The sequence below is a fragment of the Bombina bombina genome, chromosome 7 (genome assembly GCF_027579735.1).
Source record: "Bombina bombina isolate aBomBom1 chromosome 7, aBomBom1.pri, whole genome shotgun sequence".
NCBI classification, from domain to species: Eukaryota; Metazoa; Chordata; class Amphibia; order Anura; family Bombinatoridae; genus Bombina; species Bombina bombina.
This window is the reverse complement of record NC_069505.1, coordinates 574407206-574425446: the sequence shown is the minus strand read 5'-3', so window position 1 is coordinate 574425446 and position 18241 is coordinate 574407206. Positions and strand designations below refer to the sequence as shown.

At 42.0% G+C, this 18241-nt stretch overlaps 1 protein-coding gene across 2 annotated transcripts in view; it reads right to left on the bottom strand.

Moving 5' to 3' along the window:
• EHMT2 (euchromatic histone lysine methyltransferase 2) overlaps positions 1-18241 on the bottom strand; it is a 135154-nt gene that overhangs the window by 82123 nt on the left and 34790 nt on the right. The window contains exons 9-12 of one of the 2 annotated variants that reach the window (XM_053721981.1): positions 17065-17173; positions 12953-13051; positions 11696-11841; positions 10567-10710 (exon numbers count right to left, since the gene is read on the bottom strand). In XM_053721981.1, coding sequence (XP_053577956.1) covers positions 10567-10710; positions 11696-11841; positions 12953-13051; positions 17065-17173 — 498 coding nt within the window. The remainder of the gene's footprint in view (positions 1-10566; positions 10711-11695; positions 11842-12952; positions 13052-17064; positions 17174-18241) is intronic. The other variant, XM_053721982.1, reaches the window with a different exon arrangement.

Genomic DNA, 18241 nt, shown 5'->3' with positions numbered 1-18241 from the left:
TTTTCCTTATAACTTAAAGCCCTCTCAATACATGAGGGACAGAAAGGGATTGGTGGTTCCACATTAGCATCCAAACACATGGAGCAAGTAACATTTTGCATGGCTCCTATGTCCATACTAAAATACAAAAAGAAAAAATCTTTTTTTTTTTTAAATCAAAAACGTTACTGTCTCTTTAAGAGTTTACAAAAGTAACCTTTTATATTATATAAGAAACATATGCTCAAGACAATCAAATTGTTCTCAAAAAATTTGATGAAAGAAAAAAAAAAAAAAAGGAAAACAAAAACGATGCTGTGCCTTTAAATTTTAAACAGCAACTTTTTAACTGCATTATAGAAAAACGTACCCCGGCAGTTAAACAAAAGTAAATTCAGACACCTACCTGCCAACAGACTCACTCCCTGACCGGAACACTTGTAGCATAGATGAAAACGATCCGGATACTCAGGGGCACAAAAACGCTACAACTGCTTGCCAGATTATTCAGAAAGACATGCGGTAGTAGAGCCACGTTTGCAGATGTCCACTTCTGTCGAGGGCTGCGCAATAATCTAAAGGCAGTGTGCGAAACTATAGCCCTGCCCATCGTGGGCATAACTTCCCAAACACATTACCCGACATCGGAGTAAAAGTAAACTAGGAACCGTAACCGCCATCTATAATAAAATGAGCCAAAAACCTCCTTTTCAGCCTGCTTAACTATTGCAGGCTTAAAAAAATTGAAAAATTCGGCAAAAGACTCCAAGCCTTCTCCCAGCCCCAGTTCCTGTACTCATGGCTGTCCAAACAAACCCCTCCATATAATAGGGATTAATGTCCCAACATAAGAAGTCTTATATAAGCTTCAAATAAAGTTTAAGTGCCCACTTTACTCTGAGGGTACTCCCCAGAATGAACAAAGTTAGCACTTACCTTAAATGCTGTCCGACAGCAGGACAGTCCAGCAGGTTTAAGAGGTCCTCTCCCTCCCATAGCCCTGTGGAATAAGATAAGCCTAAGTTAAATGTGCTTAGGCTATCAGGATTAGGGCAGCATAAATGTATAGGAGGCACAGTGAGAATAATGTCCCACAAGTTCCTATAGCTCTAAAGCCCCAAAAGCTCTACTGAAGAGACTACGGCTACACCCTAGAATAAAGCAGTACTCTCTGGCACTACTTTAAAAATAATAAACTCTTGATTGAAGAATCTATACTAACACCTCACTTTATCTCTTCCTATCACTAACGTAGGCAAAGAGAATGACTGGAGTTGGAGGGAAGGGAGCAGCTATATATAACAGCTCTGCTGTGGTGCTCTTTGCCTCCTCCTGCTGACCAGGAGGTGTAATCCCATAAGTAATGAAGATGATCCATGGACTAATCGTGTCTTTAAAAAGAAAACAAAAAACAAGTTGAACTGTAGAATAGATAACACTGCAAAGAGTTTCAAAATATAACAAAGCTATATAAAAAGGAAATATATGCTTACCTGATAAATTTGTTTCTTTTACGATATGAGTCAACGGATTTCATCCTTACTTATGGGATATCGCCTCCTGGTCAGCAGGAGGCGGCAAAGCGAACCACAGAAGAGCTGTATATATAGCTCCTCCCTTCCCTCCCACTCCAGTCATTCGACCGAAGTTAGGAAGAGAAAGGAAAAGCCAAGGTGCAGAGGTGACTGAAGTTTAACAAAAATAAAGACCTGTCTTAGAAAAGAACAGGGTGGGCCGTGGACTCGTCATATCATAAAAGAAACAAATTTATCAGGTAAGCATAAATTTCCTTTTCTTTTACAAGATATGACGAGTCCACGGATTTCATTCTTACTTATGGGATACAATACCAAAGCTAAAGGACATGGATGAAAGGGAGGGAAAAGACAGGAACCTAAACGGAAGGCACCACTGCTTGAAGAACCTTTCTCCCAAAAACAGCCTTGGACGAGGCAAAATAATCAAATTTGTAAACTTTGGAAAAAGTGTGAAGAGACGACCAAGTTGCAGCCTTGCAAATCTGTTCAACAGAAGAATAATTTTTAAATGCCCATGAGGAAGCCACAGCCCTAGTGGAATGAGCCGTAATTCGTTCAGGAGGCTGCTGTCCAGCAGTCTCATATGCAAAGCGGATGATACTCTTCAGCCAAAAGGAAAGAGGTAGCCGTAGCTTTCTGACCCCTACCTTTTCCAGAAAAGACAACAAATAATGAAGATGATTGACGAAATTCCTTAGTTGCCTGCAAGTAAAACTTCAGAGCACGGACTACGTCCAAATTATGTAACAGACGCTCCTTCTTAGAAGAAGGATTAGGACACAACGAAGGAACAATAATTTCCTGATTAATATTTTTGTTGGAAACAACCTTAGGAAGAAAACCAGGTATGGTACGTAACACTACCTTATCGGAATGAAAAATAAGGTAAGGAGAATCACATTGTAATGCCGAAAGCTCAGAAACTCTGCGAGCAGAAGAAATAACAACCAAAAACAAAACTTTCCAACATAACTTAATATCTATGGAATGCATAGGTTCAAACGGAACCCCTTGAAGAACATTAAGAACTAAATTCTAACTCCAAGGAGGAGCAATTGGTCTAAACACAGGCCTGATTCTAGTCAGAGCCTGACAAAAAGACTGAACATCCGGAACATCTGCCAGACGTTTGTGAAGCAAAATAGATAGAGCAGAAATCTGTCCCTTTAAGGAACTTGCTGACAACCCTTTCTCCAATCCTTCTTGGAGAAAAGATAAAATCCTAGGAATACTAATCTTACTCCATGAGTAGCCCTTGGATTTGCACCAATAAAGATATTTACGCCATATCTTAGGGTAAATCTTTCTAGTAACAGGCTTACGTGCCTGAATCAAGGTATCAATGACCGAATCAGAGAACCCTCGCTTAGATAAAATCAAGCGATCAATCTCTAAGCAGTCAGTTGCAGAGAAGTTAGATTCGGATGATGGAAGGGTCCCTGAATGAGAAGGTCCTGCGGAAACTTCCACGGTGGCAAAGAGGACATGTCCACCAGATCGGCATACCAAGTCCGGCGAGGCCACGCAGGAGCGATGAGGATAACCGAAGCCCTCTGCTGTTTTACTCGAGCAATCACCCGGGGAAGGAGAGCAAACGGCGGAAACACATAAGCTAGGTTGAACGACCAAGGCACTGCCAAGGCATCTATCAGTTCGGCCTGAGGATCCCTGGATCTGGATCCGTATCTCGGAAGCTTGGCATTCTGACAAGACGCCATAAGATCCAGCTCCGGCCTGCCCCATCTGAGAATCACGCTGGCAAAGATCTCCGGGTGGAGTTCCCATTCCCCCGGATGAAACGTCTGTCTGCTCAAAAAAGCCGCTTCCCAGTTGTCCACTCCTGGGATGTAAATTGCTGACAGATAAGAGAGTTTACGCCCACTGAATTATCTTGGATACTTCCGTCATCGCTAAGGAACTCCTTGTTCCTCCTTGATGATTGGTCGTGATGTTGTCCGATTGGAATCTGATAAATCTGGCCGAAGCCAACTGAGGCCAAGCCTGAAGCGCAATGAATATTGCTCTCAACTCCAGAATATTGATGGGAAGCAGAGACTCCGACCGAGTCCTCACACCCTGAGCCTTCAGGGAATTCCAGACTGCACCCCATCCTATTAGACTGGCGTCCGTTGTCACTATCACCCATGAGGATCTGCGGAAGCACGTCCCTTGGGACAGATGATCCGGTGACAACCACCAAAGAAGATAGTCCCTCGTTTCCTGATCCAGATCTATTTGAGGAGACAAATTTGCATAATCTCCATTCTATTGTCTGAGCATGCTCAGTTGTAGAGGTCTGAGATGAAAACGAGCAAACGGAATGATGTCCATTGCCGCCACCATCAATCCAATTACCTCCATGCACTGAGCGCCACTGATGGCCGAGGATTGGACTGAAGGGATCGGCATGTATTCAGAATTTTTAACTTTCTGACTTCCGTCAAAAAGATTTTCATGGAGAGTCGATTAGAGTTCCCAGGAAAGGAACCCTCGTCTGTGGAATTAGTGAACTCTTTTCTAGATTCACCTTCCACCCGTGAGTCCTTAGAACGGAAGTCGTTATGAGACTTTGTCAGCTGATAAGACGACGCCTGGATCAGAATATCGTCCAGATAAGGCGCCACTGCAATGCCCCGCGGCCTGAGAACCACTAGCAGGGACCCTAGGACCTTTGTGAAAACTCTGGGTGCCGTGGCCAGCCCGAAAGGAAGGGCCACGAACTGAAAATGTCCAGAAAGGCAAACTTCAGGAACTGGTGATGATCTCTGTGGATAGGAACATGAAGATATGCATCCTTTAAGTCCACGGTAGTCATATATTGACCCTCCTGGATCAATGGAAGAATTGTCCGAATAGTCTCCATCTTGAAGGATGGAACTCTGAGAAACTTGTTTAGACTCTTGAGATCTAAAAATGTGTCGGAACGTTCCCTCTTTTTTTTGGGAACCACAAAAAGATTTGAGTAAAACCCCTGCCCCTGTTCTTGTATTGGAACGGGACAAATTACTCCCATAGCGGAGAGGTCTTTAACACAACGTAAGAACGCCTCTCTTTTTTTTTTTTTAAATCAAAAGGGTTTTATTGAGGAATTTAGTCATTCATAGGCAACAGTACAACATCACATATGTCTTCACAAAAATACTACATTCCAAAAGAGATATAACAAATACTAACATAGAAATTAGAAACAGATATGAAATATGTATATTAGATCATGGGAGCTAGCAATAGAGCATACATGTCATCTCTAAGTTATACCATTACCTAAAAATATGAATACCATGTGTGGTAATGATACCTCGATTTTTCTTTTTCGAATAGATATATTAATTGCATAGAGGTTTCTCATTATCTCTGTTTACTACCTATTAGAATGATATGTGCTATAGAGTAACTTAGCATGTTGACGTACAATTTACGATGAGAGATACATTTCCTAACACAAAGAATCTTATACTCATTTGAAAGTACCACATGTGGATATACAACGTTCAGAATCATATGTTTTTAGTTAATGAAGGGAGGAGCTACAACAGAGCATGACTAGCACCGGGAATTTCACGAAGTGTCTAAATACATATATAAAAACCTAATATTTGGTGGTGGGTCCTAGGAAACAAACTTATTCCAATTAGAACAAAGTAAAAATGAATGATCTAAGTTTCCTCAAAGCATACTGACACATGAGATAATGTTTTCCCCAAATGTGACTGATATAGTATTCCGGCTTTCAAGCCCTGTGCCTAAACACCCCAATCCAATTTCTTGATTAGCAATAATTCAGCTAGAGTATCCAGAGCAGCATAAGTGTACCTGAAATAATTATAAGTATCAGGCTATATGATAGGGTACACAATTTATACATATCCATGAGATTAGTGAAATGTCCCTAATATATGTCCTTACTTTACAGTGATTTCTGGTCCCTGGTATTCAACAGGAAGAGAGCCTAGAATCCTCCTGTCATAGGACATGAGAGGCTATTATAATAGGAAACATCGTTATTCTGGAATGGCCAAAAGCATTGCTGCTAAACTGAAATGTAGAACGGATAAGGGTATTCATTATTCTTCTAGAGAGGAGGCATACTTAATAAACAGTAAAACACTCTAACCGCTGCTGAAAAGAAACAAAAAGGGAAAAAAAAAACAAGGCATAGACTACTAACACATTAACTCTCCATATTTGTAAGACCCGGTATTGACACATTAAACTTCAAAAAGGGATGTAAATTAAGCAAGGCAACAATGAGCTTTATTACATCAGCAGCTTAGGATACACAGCGCTATCCGATCCCGACTCGACAGTTACTCCAGCGATCTCCATTATAAGTGTCCAAAGCTTCTCTGGGGGAATGCGGGACCAAAAAATCTGTGCAAGATGTGGGCCCAGCAATATGGCTGTCAATCCGGAGCAGTACTTCTGGTAAAGAAGAGAATTGGGTCTGGGATAGGTCTCTGACAGATAACTTCCTTCTACGCCTGCTCTGCTGCATGTCGTAAGCCGGATCTACCCCTGAAGGTAAGTTCCCAGCGCAATCCCACAACCTTGCTACCTGGATGATCGCAAACCCCTCTTTACCGCCGAGGGGATCGGCCGCATCCCACTCCAGCGGATCAGAGGGTGATGGCACACATCTTGAGCCGCACACCCCACGTGGCGTTAGTGTAGACTGCTCTGTGCTTCGGATCACAGAGTACCTGTACTCCCGGTCAGACTGTAAGTTCCGTACTGTGCTTGCTGCTGCCTCAAGATCTCCAGAAATCTCCAATAGCGAGCCCCGTGGGCTCATGGCTTCCCTACATGTAGCATGGAGATCTGTAAATCTATGATCTATCAGATGTCCCAAGGCTTCCAGTTTGGCTCTTAAAATGTGTATATCCGAGGGGGGAGATGGTGTCGCGGCCCAAAGTCCCAATCAGTGTAGCGTGAATCTAGCAGATAGAAACGGTAATATAAATATATTATGCAGCTCTGTGCTTTCTCCTGTGCTGGATTATGAATTTACACAACTAGATTCTAAGTTTGGTAGGAGATAAATAATGCGTTGATATATTCATTTGAGGAGCTTCACAAAGTTGCTGCTGATCATGGCTGCGGTTAGGCCACGCCCCAGAACGCCTCTCTTTTTATCTGGTCTACAGATAATCGTGAAAGAAGAAACCTTCCCCTTGGGAAAGAATTTTTGAACTCCAACTGATACCCTTGAGACACGATTTCTAGCGTCCAAGGATCCTGAACGTCTCTTATCCAAGCCTGGACAAAGAGAGAAAGTCTGCCCCCTATGAGATCCTGTCCCGGATCGGGGGCCGCCCCTTCATGCTATCTTGGTAGCAGCAGCGGGCTTCTTGGGTTGTTTCCCCTTGTTCCAAGCCTGGTTGGGTCTCCAGGCGGCCTTGGCTTGTGAATAATTCCCTGTTTAGCGGAAGAGGGGACTCCTTTGAAATTACCCTTTGCTTAGATGTTCTGTCTTGAGGGAGGAGATGACCCTTACCTCCCGTAATGTCAGAAATAATTTCATTTAAGTCAGGCCCGAATAGGGTCTTTCCCTTGAAAGGAATAGACAAAAGCTTGGATTTAGAGGACACATCCGCAGACCAAGATTTTAACCATAAGGCTATTCATGCTAAGACGGAGAATCCTGAACTCTTGGTCTCTAATTTGGTGATCTGAAAGGAAGCATTCGTAATAAAAGAATTATCCAGCTTAAGGGCCTTAATTCTGTCCTGTATTTCCTCTAAAGAGGTCTAAGTTCTAAAAGACTCTTCTAGAGCGTCAAACCAAAAAGCAGCCGCAGTCGTGACTGTTACAATGCAGGCCGCCGGTTGCAATAAAAACCCTTGATGAACAGAGTTTTTGGAGAAAATCCTCCAACTTCTTATCCATGGGGTCTTTGAAAGCACAACTGTCCTCGATAGGAATAGTCATATGCTTCGCCAGGGTAGAGATAGCTCCCTCCACCTTAGGGACCGACTGCCAAGAATCCTGCACGTTGTCAGCTATACGGTACATTTTCTTAAAAATAGGGGAAGGGGAGAACGGGATACCCGGTCCTTCCCATTCCCTTGCAATAATTTCCGAAATTCTCTTAGGAACCGGAAAAACATCTGAATAAGAAGGGACCTCTAAGTATCTGTCCATCTTACTCAATTTCTCTGGTGGGACCACAGTCGTCCAGAGTCACCAAAACCTCTAGCAGCAAAAGACGGAGGTGTTCAAGCTTAAATCTGAAGGACATGACTTTCGAATCTGTCTGGGGCAATGCACTTCCTGAGTCAGACAGTTCCTCCTCAGACAGGGCCTCCCTACCCCCCAATTCAGAGCCCTGGGAGGGTACATCGGAGATAGCCAAAGCAGCATCAGAAGTCGCAGGGACCACGTGGGCCTCTGTCCTACTGCGTTTGCCTTGTAAAACTGGCAACTTAGATAAAACTTCTGTAAGAGTGGATGACATAACTGCAGCCATATCCTGCAGAGTGAATGAAGTGGACGCAGTTGAAGAACATGGCGTCGCCTGAACGGGCGTTAAAGGTTGTGACGCTTGGGGAGAAAGGTGCGGCATACCCTGAGTCTCATCAGGCTGAGAAACATCCTTAGATATACTTGCATTAAAGAAAATTTGTTCTTTAAACTGTAAAGCCCTCTCAGTACATGTGGGACAAAAAGGAATAGGGGGCTCCACATTGGCATCTAAACACATAGAACATGTACTTTCCTGAAGGTCAGCCATGACAAAAAAAACAGCAATAGCAATATTGGTCATTTTAAATGTGATTAAAAACAAACACTTAAGCCGTATAGTTCTTTACTGCTCCACAATAAACCTGCAATAACAGGGGAGCACCAAACGCCTTTTAGAAGGAATTCCTGTATTCTGTACAATCAAATGTACAAAAGCCTTAGGGGTCACTGAATAGACCTCCGTGAACGGCGCTCCTAAGACCGCTTGTGATATTGCAAACACAAGCTGTCTTAGGCCACACCGGAGCCCTGAAGAACCTTTCTCAACAGTCTGGATCCGGATAGCAAGTGCGCGTCTAAGCGTGCAAAACGCTAAGCCCCGCCCATCATGGGCGGAATTAAGTCCCCGGCAAAGAAGAACCGCATGGGAATAAAAATGTTGGAAACCATGCAATCAACAAGTTAAGAGTGCCCCCTCAACACACACTCTCCTGTCCAACCATTAGTTCATTAAACGTTAAAGTTAGGACACTTAGCTGCCACAATCTCCCAGCGTCAAGCCCACAATCTAAGACACATCCACCGGGTTAAACCTTTATTAGGGCCCTGATAGCACCTGCTGAACTTCACCTAATAAAGAGGGGATACCCATACACACAATCTTACCCATTGCAAACTGATTACCCCTTCCCGGTATAGGGAATAAGTGCCAGTCTGTTCTGAGATACTACAGTCTCCCCAGAAGCAAATGACTGTACATACCTTAATACTGAATGCAGTATGAGGCTGTCCCACACAATGAAGATGTTCTTTTCCTCACCTCCAGCAAATCTGTGGGGACAAACAGGGTCTTAGATATATCTGCTAAGACCATCAGCAGGGCAGCAAACAATATGGGAGTCGCAGAAAGATGAAAGTCTCCCCAGTCCATTGCCTAAAAGCCTGTGGCTCTAGCCCTGAGAAAAAAGCACACACTGGTACCATTTAAAAACAATAAACTCTTGATTGAAGAATCTAAACTAACACCTCACTTTACCTCTTCCTATCACTAACACAGGCAAAGAGAATGACTGGAGTGGGAGGGAAGGGAGGAGCTATATATACAGCTCTGCTGTGGTGCTCTTTGCCTCCTCCTGCTGACCAGGAGGCGATATTCCATAAGTAAGGATGAAATCCGTGGACTCTGTATTAATGAGGATCCCATCCCAGAAGTGGCAACGCATTGTATCTGTCTAATAGAGATGAGCTATATAAATGCAATGTTGTACAGAAGAACCGCCCCAGAGGAGCTGCAAGCTTATCAGAGTAATATGGAGGAGTTGAACAAATACAATGTATTATTCAGTGTCTCACGCCAGAGGTAGTTGCACAACCATCAGTTTTATAGAAAAGAGCTGTATGGAGAGAGGACCCCATCCCAAAGGTGCAGCATGCTGAATTAAATTATCAGAGAAGAGCTATATAAATGCAATGTATTACTGAAGGTCCCACCCCAGAGGTAGTTGCATGCTGCAATACAGGGACATTATTGTGCAAAAATAAAATGTTCTAATTCATTATTACTATAATTTTAGCACTAGGGACGCTTCAATGCCTTGTGTTTAACGCCCCCCCACACCACAAAGAGTTAAATACATAGTTAAAGCATGTTGGGAGCCGCAGAGATAAAGCCACTGAGCTAATCAGCATCTGGGCTGTGCAACTACTGCTGCTGATTGGCTTACCTAATGTATCTGCTAGAGACAAGCAGTGGCCTGTGACTCCCAAGCTGTACTCCTTTGCTGGGGTTAAAGGGACAGTCTAGTCAAAATTAAACTTTCATGAATCGGATAGGGCATGCAATCTTAAACAACTTCCCATCAAATTTGCTTTGTTCTCTTGATATTCTATGTTGAAAGCTAAACCTAGGTAGGCTCATATGCTAATTTCTAAGCCCATGAAGGCCGCCTCTTATCTCAGTGCCTTTGGACAGGTTTTTTCTTTTTTACAGTGCTAGCTCGTGTGTACCATATAGACAACATTGTGCTCACTCCTGTGGAGGTTGAGGAGTCAACACTGATTGGCTAAAATGCAAGTCTGTCAAAAGAACTGAAATAAGGGGGCAGTCAGAAGATGCTTAGATACAAGGTATTAACAGAGGTTAAAAGTATATAAATATAACTGTGTTGGTTATACAAAACTGGAGAATGGGTAATAAAGGGATTATCTATCTTTTTAAACCATAAAAATTCTGGAATAGACTGTCCCTTTAAACATACAGCATTGCAGGGTCATTAGCTCTAACAAATAAAAGCAATTATTTTACACTAGAATGTCCCTTTAATGAAATAGAAGACATCTAAGTGGAGATGTTGGAGAAAGTACTCACACTTGTACAGAAGTAGCCACAGCCTGGGCAGCAGTGATGTTTAACCATACGGGCACGGTGATTTTCACAAAGGACCATGAGGGGGACTCTACTGGATGGGCGCATCGTCTCTCGTTTAATAATATGAGCGATGCATCCACTTAGCTAGTTACATTAATGAAAAGGAGACATGTAGAGGTTAAAAACATTTTTTAAATCTTTATTTTACAATAATACAAATAATATCTACATTTAGTCAAATACGTTTAAAAGTTTAAGCGATTCATAGGAGACATCTTTACCAAATTTGAAAAGACAAACAAGAGTTGTTCCCTCAATTAAAGTAGGATTAGGAATAATTTAGTTGCTTTAGCCAGTAAGTAGACCCAGCCAGTTTCTTATACAGTGCTGCCCACAATTTTTTTTTTTTTAAAAATAGGATGGAAATTATACTCTATCCCTCCTCCCCAACCTTTCCCCCACAGCAAATACTAGGTTTTAGCTCCAGTGAATCACTTTAACTGAAATAATTGCTTGTCTCATCAGTATTTTTTAAATGGTTTAAAGTGAATGTAAAGTTAACGCCATTAGCTAAAGTCAAACGATAGAAGTTAAAAAATGAATGAGACTGTCATTCATGAAATTTTTAGCATATACTTATCTTCAGCGATATTTCACATGAAACGCTATACGGATAAGAGCTAAACCTCTGGTCGCCATATTTAGCAATTGACAGATGACTCATCTGCAATCAACTAATCGTTGTTTCCCCCCGGGCCATGACGTTTACGCAAAGGGGCTGAACGCCCCTGGGGAGGAATCACAACATGGATGTATTTAGTTATAGTTCCTTTCTACAATTACAGCTTCACTTATACACAATCCGCCTCTTCCTTTTGGAATGGTGTTTTAGAACCAGGCTGTATTTAGGCTATGACTATCTTTACTGCTTTAATGTCGTATGTCACAAAATGTTTTGTTAAACGCAGCTTAGATCATCTCGCCAGAGCGGAGAGCTTTAGATAATCATGCTCTTTGTGACCGCACATTACCTATAGAACACAAATCCAGCCCCCTCTCATCTTCTCCACCATGCAGAAAGTGACTAAATACTTTGCCAACAATTAAACCTGACCTTATCCTCTCTTACCTCCCCATCTATGCTCTCCGTGGCCATACATTTGTTGTTTGCCTGTTCGCACACTCTCCCCACACTTGGAGCTTCCATGCGGCAGCTGCAAAGAGGAAGCTCCTCAAATCGTTCAGTATCCATAGAGCTGGATTCATTACAGATGCCTGAGGAAGGAAATGAACAAATCCATTTGAACTATTAATTTGAAAGTGGTGGGGAGCATGCAAGGGGTACAAACAGCAAGCTTAAGCATGCCTTTGAATAGGGGGGTTCTATTAGGTACCAGATCAAGCATGGACAAGAGTAGGATATAAGCGGAAGGGATAACAGGCATGACTGAAGGATAAGGAAGAGGATCATGCTATGTTCCAAAAGGGTTCAAAAGATTCTGGTTCTGACATGCTCAGTTGCAAGAGAGGTGGGAAGAAGTAGCTGGCTTAGTCACATCTGAGCCAACTGATATGCAAGTTATACTGATTTCAGACTGATATGGGGTGAGAGAGAGCGGAGGTCTTTTGCACTAGAATTGGGTTGGGGAGCTGACTTCAGTAAGGTTATAGCAGCTGCAGAGAAACTGTTTCTAGAGTATTTTAGAGCTGAGAGAAAAAGAGAACTCTGGCAAAGATGATATGGGACATAGGTGTCAGACATGGGTGTTGGGAAAGGAGAGATGTTACTTTGGCCGGGTAACCAGGAAATAGCACCGGGTGATTGTTTGGGGCAGGGACAGGTAGATTAAATCTTTGTTCGGATTAGATGCCAAAAGAGAGGGGGGGGGGAATATTATTCTGGTATGGGCACAAGCAAGACAAGCTATTGACTGCATGGGTTTTTAGGGCGATGAGAGGAATGAGTAAACATAAATGCTTCAAATCAGAAATTGGATCTGGCATGGATATGGGCAAGCTATGTTGTCATGAGCGCTAGAGGCAGGAGAGGAGCCTGGTAAAGGTATTGCAAAGCCAGAAACGCTGGCTCTGGCACTGACACTAGCAGGAGTAGTGAGCTCTGGTATGCATGCAGGAAGTGCTGGCTTTGCTTGGTAAAGATGTTGGGAATTTAGGGAAGAGGACTCTGGCATAGATACAAGTCAGAAGAGATGCCTCTGACAAGTGCTACACAAATGCTGGGAAGTTACAGAAGCTGGTCCTGGCATAGCGGAGGTGCTGAAAGTGCAAAACGACAATCAAATATATGGTGTTGTAGGTGCTAGTAAAAAGTTTGGTCTGGTAAAGTGGAAGAGTAGAGCTAATAATATGTTTGTAGGGGATTTACCCGTGTGGTTGGGAGACAGCGCCCCCTCGCTGGGTAGGTCCAGAGCTCCCAGTGGCACCTCTGTGTACTCACTGTGTGACCCCCCAACAGAATTGACACCTAAAGTAGGTGAAGGCAACAAAAGAAAGGACGAGGGCAGATCTGTGAATAACACACCAATAGTTGCCTCTTCTCATATACTGACCCCTACAGTCATTTTCCCTTCTGGTTCTCACTTTCCCAACAGTCCTACACCAAATTCTCTGCTCTTCTTTCTAATAAAAACTCCCTTTTCCTATGTCCTACTGCTGGATATCTCCTATAAACTCCCTATTCATATATCCTACCGCTGGGTATCTCATAAGCACTACCTATTCATACATCCTATTGCTGAGTATCTCCTATAAACTCCCTATTCATATATCCTACCGCTGGGTATCTCATAAGCACTACCTATTCATACGTCCTACTGCTGAGTATCTCCTATAAACTCCCTATTCATATATCCTACCGCTGGGTATCTCATAAGCACTACCTATTCATACATCCTATTGCTGAGTATCTCCTATAAACTCCCTATTCATATATCCTACCACTGGGTATCTCATAAGCACTACCTATTCATACATCCTACTGCTGAGTATCTCCTATAAACTCCCTATTCATATATCCTACCGCTGGGTATCTCATAAGCACTACCTATTCATACATCCTATTGCTGAGTATCTCCTATAAACTCCCTATTCATATATCCTACCACTGGGTATCTCATAAGCACTACCTATTCATACGTCCTACTGCTGAGTATCTCCTATAAACTCCCTATTTATATATCCTACCGCTGGGCATCTCCTAAGCACTACCTATTCATACGTCCTACTGCTGAGTATCTCCTATAAACTCCCTATTTATATATCCTACCGCTGGGTATCTCATAAGCACTACCTATTCATACGTCCTACTGCTGAGTATCTCCTATAAACTCCCTATTCATATATCCTACCGCTGGGTATCTCATAAGCACTACCTATTCATACGTCCTACTGCTGAGTATCTCCTATAAACTCCCTATTCATATATCCTACCGCTGGGCATCTCCTAAGCACTACCTATTCATACGTCCTACTGCTGAGTATCTCCTATAAACTCCCTATTTATATATCCTACCGCTGGGCATCTCCTAAGCACTACCTATTCATACGTCCTACTGCTGAGTATCTCCTATAAACTCCCTATTTATATATCCTACCGCTGGGCATCTCCTAAGCACTACCTATTCATACGTCCTACTGCTGAGTATCTCCTATAAACTCCCTATTTATATATCCTACCGCTGGGTATCTCCTAAGCACTACCTATTCATACGTCCTACTGCTGGGTATCTCCTATTATCCAGCTGTTCTGCTTATGCACATTTTGCCTTTTTCTGCACCCTATTGTAGGACGTCACAACTAAACTATTTTTTTCCTAAGGAAATCTGTAGCCACTCTATCCCCAGCTTTACGACCACAGTGGTCTCCTAGCTCCCTAGGCAAATGCAATGGCTCTCCTACCCCAGAGCATAAAATGTCCCTGGAGCCACATCTAACTCTTTTTGCTCTACATATACTCACATAGAAAACACTTTCCTTGCTTCTAATAAATGTAAATATCTATCTAGTATTGATTACCTGGGTGCCATTATGAAGCATCAAGGTGGCAGGAGTGTAATAGTAGCATTATTATAACATTTTCTATAATTTATAAATATTTCTTAAAGTGATGGTAAATCTTAGCGTTTTAAAAAAAGCTAGGATTTACCATCGCTATAAATAAATAGAACTTTCAGTGCTCACTTTTTTTTAAAAAAAAATGCTGTGAATTCCTTGCTACGCTCAGCAGCTCTGGCTGTCCACGGCACATCGCTCTTTAATAAGGTGACCTTTCCAGCTCTAAACCAATAGCTGTTGCTATCATACACAACAGTGCCATACGGCTAGAGCGGCTATTGGTTTAGAGATGGAAACATCACCTCATGAAAAAAAAGAAGAATGTACTGTGGGTGGCCGGAGTCGCTGAGTTTAGTGAGGAGGATCGCGGCACAGAAAAAGTTTAGCACACTTTTTTTTTTTTACGCGATAACTTTAAAGTCCTATTTATTTGAAGTGATGGTGAATCCTAGTGTTTTTGAAATGCTAGGATTCACCATCACTTTGAAGGGATATTAAAAAGTATGAGATTGGAATATAAAATCTTTAATTATATGTACTGTAGTTTAAAAACTTTGTAATATACTTTCTTACTTTTTAGAAAGTAATGGATGCCGCCATGTCTAAACTTAAGTTTTACCATTATCTTACTGTCCTGCAGAAAACAATTAGGAACAGATATAAAACCGGCAATAAAATAGACTATATACGCAAGGATTTGTGGGTTTCCACTTTCCACCCAGCCTTGTTTACACAAACTCTACGTTATTGTCTGGTTTATAGATCTTTCCCTAGTTGATCTCCACAGAAGACAGAAATAAGTAGAAAATGTCAGACATGGCAGCGCCCATTACTTTATAGAATCTAAACTTTTGCAATTATCAATATCTAAATGACTAATATCATAAAAATACAGCTACATGTTACTCTAAGTGTAATCTTTGCTCTGAATAACTTCTTATGTATAGCATGTATTTACGGTTTAATATTCCTTTAAAGGGACAGTGTGTTATTGTATTAAATATTTTCTCCTCTTCAATGTGTTCCCAATGATCTATTTTACCTACTTGAGTGTATTAAATTGTTTTCAAATAGCTCCATTACATTTATTTCGTTATTTGAAATAGCAGATGTTGCCTTTTGTATCCTTAATAATACTGAACATTTCTGAACTTAAAAGGGACAATCTAGTCAAAATTAAAACTTTCATGATTCAGATTCAAATAGCAGGAGACAACTTTCCAATTTACTTTTATCATCAAATTTGCTTTGTTCATTTGGTATTCTTTGTGGAAAGCTAAACCTAGGTAGGCTCAAACTGATTTCTAAGCTGTTGACATTTTTTTTGACAGAGCTAGTTCATGTGTCCCATATAGATAACATTGTGCTCACTCCCTTTGATTTATTTATGAGTCAGCACTGATCGGCTAAAATGCAAGTCTGTCAAAAGAACTGAAATAAGGGGGCAGTCTGCAGAGGCTTAGATACAAAGTAATTATAGAGGTAAAAAGTGTATTATTATAAAACAGTGTTAGTTGTGCAAAACTGGGTACTAAAGGGATTATCTTTTTAAACAATACAATTTTTCAAGTAGACTGTCCCTTTAAGTTCTGGTTAAAACAAACAAACAAGGTTTATATCAAATAATGCTCCCAGTGGGGGGCTGTGACAGAGTGGAACTAAAATGTTTATTTTCCATAGTTCTCTCTAACAATTGTTGTTTGAGTAAACCATAATAAAGAATATAAGGAGGACTTTGTGTAAATAATTTGACAGATAAGATGAGGTCTGCTCTTCCTACAAGATCAGCCCATTGTATTGGGTTGTGGTTTCAGTTAGCAAAACAGTTATTTTTTCATATACAAAAATATACAGGAACAATTTCCCATACATTTTATACTAAAGTAATTGAAAACACATTAAGAGGAAACAAAGTTTACAGGACACTGTCCCTTTAACCTATCCAAAGCATAAATCAATTGCATAATTTAGCATATATATATCCTTCAAATATTGTATCTATCTTCTCCTATGAATAGTATGTTCCTGGAGTACAAAAACAACTTAGATTTTTAAATCTGTTGGGAGTCCCCATATTACGATTTGAATTAAATAAAATATTTTATTGTATAATGATAAAACTGTCACTGAATGTGCTGGTACCTATTTTTGACAACTTATGCGTTTTGCCTCCTCACAGTGAGTTGGAAATGCTATAAAGAACGAACAAGATCCAGTCACTGCATTATTATGTACCTTTTAGTCCTACTCTGGTCTCTACCCTCTTAGCCCCAGCAGCTCACTACAGAGCCCTACAAATAACCTGAAACTCTTGGCCTCCTGTCTGGACCTTGTTATTATCCTTTCTGTCTAGCGCCATTTCTTCTCCTCCATCACTTAGTCTTCACATCTCTCTGACAAACCCCAGTATGTTCCCCTCTCACCAGTCCCAGGTTTCTCTCGGTCCCTCCGCTTTCGTTTTCTGGTCGGTTTCAGCCAGGCTTTGTCCATCTTCCACTTTTTCTTAGTCTTCTTCTTCATGCTACTGGAGCTCTGGACCATAAGAGGATGATTTGTGACCTTTAAATCTCACTGCTCTGTGCCATACTGTAACATCACTCCCCAGTTTTAAGTGACCTCCCTTATATGGCCTGGATGACATAACTATCCCCTCGTGTGCCTGGATGACACTATCTTTTCTGCCTCGCACTGTATAATCCTATTCTCTTGTGTATCCTGCCTCGTATGACCCAACCCTCTTGTATGACACCTAACTTCTTGTGTGTCCTGCCTCGTATGACCCTACCTTCCCTGTGCCCTGCCTTGCATGACTCTACCATCTTGTGTACCCTGCCTTGTATGACCCTACCCTCTTGTGTGCCCTGCAACGTATGACCCTACGCTTGTGTGCCCTGCCGCATATGACCCTACCCTTGTGTGCGCCCTGACGCGTATGACCCAACCCTCTTATATGCCCTACCTTGTATGACGCCTAAGTTCTTGTGTGTCCTGCCTTGTATAGCCCTACAATCTCTGTGCCTCTTATGACCCTACCCTCGTGTGCCCTGCTGCGTATGACCCTTCCCTTGTGTGCCCTGCCGCGTATGACCCTACCCTTTTGTGCACCCTGCCGCATATGACCCTACCATCTCCTGTGCCTCGCCTCGTATGACCCTACCCGCTTGTTTGCCCTGCCTCGTATGACCCTAAACATTTGTGTGCCCTGCCTCGTATGACCCTACTCTCCCATGTGCCCTGCTTCATATTACCCAATTCATGTGTTCCTTGCCTTAATAGACTCAATTTCCTTGAGTGTCTTGCTTTGCACAACCCTATTCCCTTGTGTGCCTAACCTTAAAGAAAATCCTTTCATGTGCCCTTCCGTGACCCTATCATCTTGTGTGCCCTTCTTTGCATAAGCCAATCCTCTCCTGTACCCTTCTTCATCCCTTTCCTCTAATGTGCCCTGCTTTGCACAAGTCAATCCTCTCATATGCCCTGCCTTGTTTAACTCTATACTCTTGTACGCCCTGCATCGCTCTTTCTTGTTATGTACCCTGCTTGTGTTCTGTCTCTTACAATATGCTCAAGTCATTCACAACACATGTCCATTGAATAACT